Source organism: Solanum verrucosum, unplaced genomic scaffold (genome assembly GCF_900185275.1).
Source record: "Solanum verrucosum unplaced genomic scaffold, falcon-dt-bn FXZP01000958.1, whole genome shotgun sequence".
In the NCBI taxonomy this organism is placed as follows: domain Eukaryota; kingdom Viridiplantae; phylum Streptophyta; class Magnoliopsida; order Solanales; family Solanaceae; genus Solanum; species Solanum verrucosum.
This window is the reverse complement of record NW_026020629.1, coordinates 145,833-157,940: the sequence shown is the minus strand read 5'-3', so window position 1 is coordinate 157,940 and position 12,108 is coordinate 145,833. Positions and strand designations below refer to the sequence as shown.

The 12,108-nt window shown below is 37.6% G+C and overlaps 2 protein-coding genes across 2 annotated transcripts; both read left to right on the top strand.

Annotated features, from left to right (window-relative positions):
- Nucleotides 1-600: 600 nt before the first annotated feature.
- On the top strand, nt 601-1,913 carry LOC125811408 (uncharacterized). The gene is made up of 3 exons (XM_049490884.1): nt 601-1,018; nt 1,361-1,421; nt 1,529-1,913. The coding sequence occupies exons 1-3, from the start codon at nt 601-603 to the stop codon at nt 1,911-1,913; spliced, it is 864 nt and encodes a 287-aa protein (XP_049346841.1).
- Nucleotides 1,914-3,771: 1,858 nt separating this feature from the next.
- LOC125811407 (uncharacterized) lies at nt 3,772-10,368 on the top strand. Its single transcript, XM_049490883.1, has 2 exons — nt 3,772-4,373; nt 10,233-10,368. Exons 1-2 carry the CDS (start codon nt 3,772-3,774, stop codon nt 10,366-10,368), a joined length of 738 nt encoding a protein of 245 aa, XP_049346840.1.
- Nucleotides 10,369-12,108: the final 1,740 nt, after the last annotated feature.

Genomic DNA, 12,108 nt, shown 5'->3' with positions numbered 1-12,108 from the left:
AGAGGAGAACTATAATGAAGGTAAATTGACTAAAATATAGTAGCCTAAGACTTACAGACCTTTGAGTGGAGTCAGCAAAGAAATATTCTTTGCTAAAAAGGTTGATTTCGAATTGTGAATGCAGGAGAAACAAATGTGAACTTATCAACAACATCTACTCATAAGCTGCAAAAACAATTAGATTGCATCTACTGTCATGCCAGGAGGCTTGAATATGAGCCTCCAACATTTTGTTGCGCAAGTGGATATATTAAGTTGGCACCCAACGAAGTTGGAGAGGACTTATACAAATTATTTACAGATGAGTAAAAAGAGGCTGAGTTATTTCGGAAACACATTCGAGCCTATAATAGAATCTTTGCTTTTACATCATTTGGAGTACAACTCAACAAAGAACTGGCGTCTTCAAGGAAAGGCATTTACAGCTTTAAGGCACAAGGACAAATCTATCACGATCTACCCTCATTAATCCCAAAGGACGACATGCCATATTTCTTCCAGCTGTACTTCTATGATACAGATCATGAAGTGGCCAACAGAATGTCAATACTATAAGATGCAAATTTATCAGAGGAAGTCATGGAAAAAATCAGGAAAATAATGGAGCAAAATCCGTATGCTGAATTTTTTACACAACTCAAACACCATTCAAGTTTTGAGAACATAGTAATACGCATAGCTGCAAATGCTTCTTTAGATCAACGGGTGTATTACAAACCTTCGGTGGATCAAGTTGCAGCAATTTGGGTTGATGGAAACAATCCAAATATCCTGTTTGAAAGAGATATTGTAGTACACGAACATTCTGGGAACAAACATCGAGTAAAACATTATTATGGTTGTTATGATCCTTTACAATATCCATTGATTCTACCCAATGGCAAAGGAGATTGGCATCAAGGAATAGTGAAATCACGCAATCCAAATATCGGCAGTACTACAGATGCAACAACAAGTGCCAATATATGCCCTCGATCATATGCCAGTGCAACAGAGGTTTTGAACAATGAAGAACAAGGTTAGCACATTTACATTCTACATTCATTCAAGTAATTCACACACCACACATAGTAAAATAACAAACTCAATTAATATTGCAACTAACAACTTCATATGGAGAGGAAATATATGGCAACAAATATGAAACAACATCAAGATATGTAATGGCTTGAAATATCATATTCCAACAGGTCTGTGACTAAATCCAATGAAGGTGGAAAATTTTCACACATACGTGTAAAAAAACATTCTATTACAATATGTTTGTGAACGTGATATTGTAATAATATTACATTCATAGAAGGCCACACACTTTTTGATAAACTGAACTCCAAACTAAACTTATTTAAATTATTTGTAGGTGTACGCCGCGAAAAAACAATTGCGTTTCCTGCAGAGAGTACTACTGCTATAAACTACAAGTACGAACAAATGAGAAAACAATTTTGTTACTATGTGGTAGATTGTTACAACAATTTGTAGTGGACATGTACATCAAATTGGAAACCACACGACTTGAATATTACAGATTCGAACAATCAAATTACAGAAGAGAGATATTACAAGGTATCGTTGATAGTGTTACGTCAGGAAAATGTAGAGGAGAGAATGTTGGTCAGAGGGTCTTACTGCCAGGATCATTCATTGGAGGCCCTAGGGATATGCGACGACACTATATGGATGCTATGGCTCTGGTTCAAGAGTTTGGAAGACCAGATCTATTTATCACCATGACGTGTAACCTTGAATGGACAGAGATTCAAGAACAACTATGTGTGGGGCAAGTCGCTCAAGATCGGCCAGATTTGGTGACCAGAGTGTTTAGAGCAAAATTACAGGACCTAAAAGACCAAATATTTAAAAAGGAGATTTTTGGCCCTACGGCAGCACATGTTTTTGTGGTTGAATTCTAGAAGAGAGGACTACCACATATACACCTACTACTAATATCAAAAGAAGGTCATAAAATAAGATCAGCAGATCGATATGATCGATATATTTCAGCAGAGTTGCCTACAAAAGATAAGCCACCATAATTACATGAATTAGTTATTAGACATATGATTCACGGGCCTTGTGGTATAAAACGACAATCAAGTCCATGTATGAAGGACGGACAATGTAAGTTTCACTACCCTCGAGCATTCAACAACAAAACAATACAATGGAGGGATGGATATCTGATTTACCGAAGAAGAAATGATGGGAGGACAAGTGAGGTCCGAGGTATGAAGATGAATAATTAGTGGATTGTCCCTTATAACCCATATTTATTGAAGAGATATAATTGTCACATTAATGTAGAGGTTTGCTCAGGTGTTAAAGCAATAAAGTACCTGTACAAGTATATATATAAAGGACGTGATAAATGTGTAGTTTACATAGAGTCAGACGATGGTGAAAAGTTCATAGATGAAATCCACAGCTTTCAAGATGCACGTTGGGTGTTACCACCAGAAGCGATGTGGAAGATTTACGAGTTTACTCTAAGCGAAATGCAACTGGCTGTTATAAACCTACAACTACATCTACCCGGCAAACAAGCAGGCACTCTTAAACATATTCTCACATAGTATAAACAAGAGTCACATTTCTCCAACCAAGGCCATTATTATTAATAAGAACCTTATGTTTTAAAATGTAGTCTACTACTGGAAGAAGCAAAATCTTCAAAATATTGCAGGCTCCCAGTTTGTTCAACAAACTATGCTTACTGAGTATTTCAGGATGTGCTTGAATGTCACTGAGGCTCGCAATTATCTATATAGAGAATTCCCCAAGCATTATGTTTGGAATTCCCAATCTAAAATATGGACTAAAAGAAAATCACGCTCTGTGATCGGCAGAATAAATATTGGTAAGTACTACCTTCATTATGTGCTCTTTATGACTTGTGGTAACCTAACTAGGCTGCCCGATATCACAGCTAATCCTAGAGAAGGTGAAAGGTATTACGAGAGATTATTATTTAATCATGTTTGAGGTCCGACATCATTTGAAGACTTACTCACTGTTAATGGGTTACATTGTCATACTTTCAAAGAAGCTGCCAAAGAAAGAGGCTTATTAGAATCAGATGATAGCATTTCAGAATGTTTACGCGAGGCCGTAATCTTCAAGATGCCTATAGTTCTTCGAAGTCTGTTTGCGACAATCTTAGTTCATTCCAACCCAACAGATGTGAGATGACTATGGGAAACATATTATAACTATATGTCAGAAGACATTCAAAGGACCCATGACAAATCACCCGAGACAAAACTCCAGAGTACATTGCAAAGTGTAAATATATACTTGGAGAGTATGGGTCAGAGTGTTGCAAAATTTGATATGCCACAAATCCAACAAGAATTAAATAAGTGTGACACATATGAATGCCGAGAAATAATCGAAGAAATGTCTGTGAAGGTGCCAATGGAAGATATGGAGGCACAATCAAACTTGAATGAACAACAAGCACAAGCTTTCAAGACTATCTTGGAAAGGGCCAACTCTGGAACACCAGAATTATTCTTTGTAGACGGAGTAGGTGGAACTGGAAAAACATATCTATATCGCACATTGCTGGCACTTATTAGATCAAGAGGTATGATAGCATTGGCATCCGCCAGCAGCGGAGTAGTAGCAGCAATCTTACCGGGAGGCCGTACAGCTCACTCGCGATTTGAAATCCTCTACAAGCTAATGAATCAACAATGACAAATGTCAAAACAAAGTGGCGGGGCTAAACTTATTAGACAAGCCAAACTAATAATATGGGACGAAGCGCCAATGGCTAAGAGACACACAATTGAAACTGTCGATAGAAGCTTTCGTGATATAATGGACAAGAATGTACCTTTTGGTGGAAAAGTAATGGTCTTTGGAGGTGAATTTCGACAAGTGCTATCGGTGGTTCCTAAATCAACGCGAGTAGAGACAGTGAATGCAAGTTTGGTGAGGTTATATTTGTGGCCTTTGATGGAAAAGATTCATTTAACGTCCAGCATGAGAGCTAGAGCAGATCCAAATTTTAGTGCCTTCTTGCTTCGAGTTGGAAACGGGGAGGAAACCACAATACGGGATAATTTAATACTACTACCACAACAAATGGTGGTCCACCCAAGTGGTCAGGGAAAGCCAGAAGAATGCTTGGTAAGGGAAATTTTTAAAGGGCTACAACAGAATTACAGATCAGCAAAGTTTATTACTGAAAGGGCAATCTTAGCAAGCCGAAATGAATTTGTAGACAATATAAATGAAATGATGATCACTCAATTCCCGGGAGAAACGAAAACATATATCAGCTTTGACTCGGCAGAAGACGATACCAACAATTATTATCAAGAAGAATACCTGAATACATTAACTCTGAATGGTCTACCGCCACATAGGTACATCACTATACTCAATCAATCGATAACATTTATAATATTATATTAGTTTCAATCTGTGTACCATCTCAACAACACATGTTTGGTAAAATACATAACATATTATGTATCTTTGAATTCAACATATTAGATTAGTTTTGAAAGAAAATACACCTATCATGATGTTGAGGAAGTTAGACCCATCAAATGGTTTATGCAATGGGACACGATTGATTTTGTAAAGGTTTTGACAACAATGTCATACATGCCGAAATAACGACAGGAGAATATGCAACAAAATAATTGTTCAAACCAAGAATCCAATTATCACCACCTGAGAATGAAGGATATCCTTTTAAGTTTATTCGGAAGCAATTTCCAATACGTCTATGTTTTGCAATGACGATAAATAAGGCTCAAGGTCAAATAATTCCTAATGTTGGATTGTATCTTCCACAACATGTTTTCTCGCATGGGCAACTATATGTAGCAGTATCAAGAGGAATTTCAATGGCAACAACAAAGGTATTGGTTATGACTGAACAACCAGATATTAAGACAGGGACATATACAAGAAATATCGTATACAAGGAAGTATTAGGTTAGACAAGTTCTCAAACTTTTTTACCGTAATGAATTTGCAACAAAACTAACACATGACATGAAGCTAATCAAAATGTCTTGGCTTATATTTCTAGGTTCAATTGTTAAAGAGACGAGCTAACCATCGAAATGCAACTTATGAAGGAGATGCAACTATTGTGAAAACTTTTATATTGTTAATTAGGATACAAATGACTTCATACTCCTAGAAGGTATCCTATATTTTGGAACAATGTCATAACATGAACCAAATGTGGCATTGTCCAATATTACATATCCTCTTATAGATAGAGCTTTGGCACCATTAAGTGCATCTAATACATGCCAATTAGCCGGACTTAATGGAGTAATTGAACAAATGGAGATTTCATGATTTACTCATTCACAATTGTAGGCATCACGAGACTAGGCAGCCACGTGCAACGCACGTGCGGTAAATCTAGTCTTTAATAAAAAGCCCATTTTGGGCATCTTTCACAAAAAAATGAATCTTCATTTCCCAACCAACAATTCAAATTAATAGTATTTATAAATACTAAAGGAATTTTATAGAGCGTATTTCATGTAATTATTATTATATTGTCACTTGACAATAAATTTGAAGAAACATAAGGGATCACATGTTCATAAAAGGTATTACATTAAGGATAAATTACCTATATACACACTTTTTTTTTCATAATTTCCATTATTCCCTACCAGTTTTAAAATTTTCCAAAATTTCTTATTTTACTCCCAAACCCCAAACGTTTGATATATAAATCCTAACTCCCCAACTAATGTTTATCCCTTCCTTATTTCACTACACAACTCACTCCCTATAGCACACCGAAAATGAAATCAAAATTTCAGAAAAATATTTTTTATTTCTCAAAAATAAAGTTCCAGAACATAATAAAAAAAGTAAAAATTAAATTAAATTTTCTAAAAAACAGAATCCTTATTTCTAAAAAATCAAATTTTAGATTAAGAAAATAAAAGACAACATCAAAGCAAAGAACTTATAAAAAAAGTAAAAGATAAATAAATAATAAACTGATTGAATCAGAAAAAAATTGCATGTTCAATCAAGATTTGGAAAAACTCTTTTACTTTTTAGTGATGAAATTTTAAAAATCTTTACCAACTGATTGAGAATAACGTAGAAGAAAGAAATAGGAAGAAGGATAACAACAAAAATAAAAATCAACTAATAGAAAGAAAATCAATTGATAGATATACCTTATCAATCACAAATTATTATATATATGGAAAAATATTTTGTTAATTAATTATATTAGGAATTTTTATTTTTTTTTCCGTATTTGATTCTTTTATTTTTAAATAATATTTTAATTATTTCTTACATATTGTTAGAAATCTAATGTTATAAATCAAAAATTAGAAAGTCATATTTGATTTGGAATGTTTATACATATTCGAGTTCTAAATTGTCACGACCCCGACCGTGATTCGCACCCACACTAACCCTCCGGTGGGAGAACCATTAAAACTAATTAGCTAACTCAAGAACTAACCAACTAAATACATTTATAGATATGGAAGCAGGTTTAAATGCAGAACTAAAGGAAAAATAGGGAGTTCCCATAAACTTCAAAAGTCTAACAAAACAATTACGGAATTAATGCCTAGAACCTAAAAATCAATGTACCAAAATATCTACTAACGACAAGTCTAAGAAAATGGGTGCAACCCCAAACTAAACATAAGAAGATCTAATGTACTAGTCTAAGTCCGAATAGAAATGGACTAAACATAACGAGAACTCATGGCAGCCTGGAAAAATTGGCTCACCCTTGAATTTGAATCAATCACTGGTCTTCTAAATGAGTTCTGTCAGTAGCCACCTAAAGATGCTCTGTAATCAACAAATAAAGAGCAAGTGCAGTATCAGTACACAACCACAGTGTACTTGTCACGCCCCAAACTCAAGGGGGCAACTGGCTCCTAATGCTACAACTCAGGCACAAGCTGACCCTGTTGAACCATTTACTACTAGCGCATGGCAGCAACACGCAATCAAGAAAAAAACAAGTATATCTCGACTTAAAACTAAGCCTTCGGCCGGCAAGGCCCCTGTCAACAGATCTATAAACGAAACAGCTACTCCCAAGAGTACATATAAAGAAATATCCAACTAGCACAGAAGTCCTGATTGGGCCGTCGAGGCCACCATGATCTCTATACCAAAACTGAAAGCATGTATATATCAAGACAATACATCACACAGCTCACAAGCTTCAGCAAACTAACAAATTAGGTCAGCATGGCCATACGTAGCTACACACCCCACACACTAGTCTGCAATCCTCTAAGAGTAGTACAGATTGGCGGGACAGGGCCCCAGCTTACCCATAAAAATATATACAACAAAAGCTAACAAACCTCCAATCTCTGGAAGATCCAGAGGAAAAGGGCTAGCCAACCGGATAAAAGTCAATCTTGCTGCTGAGTAGGTGTATTGGGTCATCTGTCGGGACCTGGATGCATGAATGCAGCTCCCCCAAGCAATAGGGCATCAATACGAAATAATGTACAGAGTATGAAAGGCAATAGACTATGAGCAGGTATCTTAATATACTGGAATAATCCAATAAATAGATCAAGGATACGATAAGTGTACCGACCTGCTCCTAAATCTAAACTTATAAAAAATAGTAAAAACAACAACCTAAAAAAGCCCCCATAAGCTTGGCAAGTACAAACAGCATACAAGACCACCTACTCCGGCCCCCATAAGCCTGAAAGGTGCCAATCAGTCTATATACCCCTATCGGTAGTCCCCTAGTCCCGTAGGCAGTCACATAACCCTCTTAGGCATTAATATAGCCCCGTAGGCAGCACATATCTCTCTTAGGCATCAACATAGCTTATAGACAACTCATAGCCCTCTTAGGCAACAACATGCCCCTATAGGAAACACATAGCCTTCTTAGGCGTCAATATCGCCCTGTTGGCAACTCATAGTCCTTATAGGCATCAATATAGACCCATAGGCAACTCATAGCCCTCTTAGGCATCCATATTTCCCCGTAGGCAGAACATAGCCCTTCTAGGCATAGATCTCATTCCTGCAGCTAACCACAATAGCCCAAGAGCAACAATAACAATCCAATCACTAAAAGCGAGCAATTTCGTTATGAGCACCCTATAAAAATAGCCTCTAAGTCGTGTCCAACATAGGGATGCTAGTAACTGAATAAGAATCCCAACAAGGGAGGATTATATCAACTCTAGCAGCCAATAATCAACAATAATGGCTACAAGTATAACAAGGATAACAACCCAATTACATTGCTCCTAAGCTTTAAGGAAACATGCCGTAAGTAAGGAATAGCCTTAAAATACCTTTTTCGCTGAATTCACGTGGCCTAACGACTTTACTCACAACCCTCCTTGATACTACAACAAGGCAGGACCATAATCAACACAAAAGAATAGAGGATACCACGATAATCTGATAAAAGATATGTATTTTCGTCGCAAATTGCTATTTGTGACTTATCAAACCTAGAGTCGGTGGAAGAATTTTAAAGGTCTTACCTTGATTTTAAGTTCATAATACACCTCAAAACTTTAAAATATGCCCAAACCGTTGCTATCCACACACCAAAGTATGATATGCTAGGAAATCGATAAAACAAATTATACCATATTGACGAGCTCAACGCGTAGAACAACTTTTGTCAAGGACTTAAGTCACGAAAATCTGTAATTTGGCTGATCCTAGAAATGGGTTTTGTGAGTTTTCTGGTTATTTACTAAGAAAAATGAAGGAAAAATGAAGAAAAGTCGAACAAGATGATATAAATAAAGTTCCACCGACTAGGGGACCCACCTCACCTTCCTGCTTGCGCAGTCTTGCAAAAATGAGAATATCTCTCCATTTTGAAGTCGTATGAACAAACGGGTTGATGCATTGGACACTAGACTCGTAGACCTTCGATTTCATAAGTCGTGGGAACCATAGCTCTTTATAGATTGGGAGAAAATTTCCAAGACATTTGACCCAAATATCAGACATATCTTTAAAAAGGAATTTACGGTAACTTTCGCCAACTTTTATTTTGCCACTTAACTAACTTAAAAACTTGAGATACAACCCTTGAACACTTAAAATATCACATAACACATCATTCTTAATTTATTACCCACCCTCCTGGTCTTTCCACGAAGATACGAGTCAATTTAGACATTTCGAAAAGTCGGGGTGTTACATCCTTCCCCCCTTAGAAACATTCGTCCTCGAATGAAAAATTTGAGTCACACGGTTAAGTCCTTCGGAATTGCCAAAATTTAGGTAGAGTATCCTTTTTAAATGTGACTATCCAAGAACCTGGAATGCAGAAATTCTAACCTAGGCATCTTAGAGAATGACATAAATAGCTAAGCACTATAACTCCGCAATAACAGTGCAAGCAAATATACAACGACAACAACAATAATTGTAAGCAACAATATATAAAAAAAAATTATATAGGTATCTAACCTCACTACACTAATATAAATTGATATGCCATCACCTTGGGGTATGAAACAAGTGAGGATATTTGGACCTCATGCCATCCTCAGCTTCCCAGCTCACCTCTTCTCTATTCTTGTTTCTCCACAATACTTTAACTGAAGCCACCTCTTTGGTCCTCAATTTATGATCCTGCCAATCTAATATGGCAATTGGAGTTTCCTCATTGGACAACTCTTCTGTGATATGAACATCCTCAACTAGGACAACCCGAAAAGGGTCTCCTATGTACTTCCCTAGCATCGTTACATAGAAAACTCGATGAACAGATTCTAGCCCCGAAGGCAATTCTAGCTCATAAGCCACTTGTCCTACCCTCCGAAGGATCTGGTATGTCCCAATGAATCTTGGACTAAGCTTGCCTTTTTTGCCAAATCTCATAACATCCTTTATAGGAGAGACTTTTAAGAATACCTAGTCATCGACACAAAATTCTAAGTCCCTTCGCCGTACATCTAAGTATGACTTCTGTCAGCTTTGATCTGTTAGCAACCTCTCCTGAATGAGCTTAACCTGCTACACTGTCTGTTGTACTAAGTCGGGTCTAATCAACCCTGACTCACCTACCTCGAACCATCCAATGGGGGATCTATATTTTTGCCCATACAAAGTCTCATAAGGTGCCATCCGAATGCTAGAATGATAACTATTATTGTATGCAAACTCAATAAGAGGCAAGTGGTCATCCCAACTTCCTTAGAAGTTCAGTGCGTACGTTCGTAACATATCCTCGAGTGTCAAAATTGTGCACTCAGCCTGGCCATCTGTCTGATGGTGAAAGGCTGTACTAAGATTAACCTTTGTCCCCAGTCCTTTCTGGAAGGACTTCCAGAAGTTGGCGGTAAATTGTGCTCCTCTATCAAAGATAATAGATACTGGGACACCGTGTAGCCTAACAATCTCTCTAATATAGAGCCCTGCATAGTCTTCGGCCTTAAAAGTAGCCCTGACTGGTAAGAAGTGGGTTGATTTTGTTAGTCTATCAACAATTACCCAAATAGAGTCAAACTTGCGACGCGTTCGAGGTAACCCTGTAATAAAATCCATATCAATTGCTTCCCACTTCTATAAAGGTATGGCTATCTCCTGAACTAGCCGAGCGGGTTTTTGGTGCTCAACCTTCACCTGTTGGCAGTTAGGACACTGTGCCACAAACTCAGCAACATCCTTCTTCATCTTGTTCCACCAATAGATCTCCTTAATATCATGGTACATCTTCGTTGAACCAGGGTGAATAGAATAACAGAAATGATGTGCCTCTTCCGTAATCCGATGTCTAAACCCTACAACTTTTAGAACACACAATCGACCACTATATCTGAGGACTACATCTCCTACTATATCAAATGCTAAAGACTGGTGATGATGGGCCTTGGATCGGAGATGCTCTAAGTTAGGATCTTCTTGTTACCGTGATTTTACCTCCACAACTAGAAATGATACAGCTGTGTCTTGAATTGTGACCCCACTATCGTCTACCTATAACAATTTGACTCCCAAGCTAGCTAACTAATGAAGCTTTCATGCTAACTCCCGCTTCTCAACACCTAAATAGGACAAACTACCCATAGATCTTCGACTGAGGGCATCCGCTACCACATTTGCCTTTCCTAGATGATATAAAATATCCACGTCGTAGTCTTTCAGTAATTCAAGCCATCGACGTTGTCGTAAATTTAACTCCTTCTGTCTAAAGATATATTGAAGACTTTAATGATTTGTGAAAATGTCAACATGAACGCCATACAAATAGTGTCTCCAGATCTTTAACGCATGCACAACTGTAGCCAACTCTAAATCGTGGGTCGGATAGTTCTTCTCATGCTTCCTAAACTGCCTTGAAGCATATGTGATAACCTTACCATGTTGCATTAGAACAAATCCCAACCCAACACCAGAGGCATCACAATACACCGCATAGCCCTCTGAACCGTCTGGCAATGCTAGAACTGGTGTTGATGTCAACCTATCTTTCAGTTCCTGGAAACTACGCTCGCAAGCCTCAGTCCACTGAAACTTAGCCATTTTTTAGTCAGCTTCGTTAATGGTGCTGAAAGTGAAGAAAACACGTCTACAAACCATCTGTAGTACCCAGCTAATCCTAAGAAACTACGCACCTCAGTCGGAGTCACGGGTCTGGGCCAAGTCTTGACGGCCTCAATCTTTTGTGTATCAACCATAATGCCGGAATCTGATATGATATGGCCTAGGAAAGCCACAGAGCTCAACCATAACTCACACTTAGAGAAATTTGCGTAAAGTTCCTGCTCTCAAAGAACCTGAAGGACTGCTCGCAAGTGATCTGCATGCTCAGCTTTTGAATGCGAATAGACCAAAATATCATCAATAAATATAATCACAAACGTATCTAGATATGGCCTGAATATGCTATTCATCAAGTCCATGAACCCTTTTGGGGAATTAGTTAATCCAAAAGACATTACTAAGAACTCAAAGTGTCCATATCTGGTTCTAAAAGTTGTCATTGGAATGTCTTTCTCCTGAACACGTATCTGGTGGTACCCTGATCTTAAATCAATCTTTGAGAAGCACTCAACACCTTGTAACTGATCAAACAAGTCATCGATCCTCGGAAGGGGATGCTTATTCTTTATAGTCTCCTTATTCAAC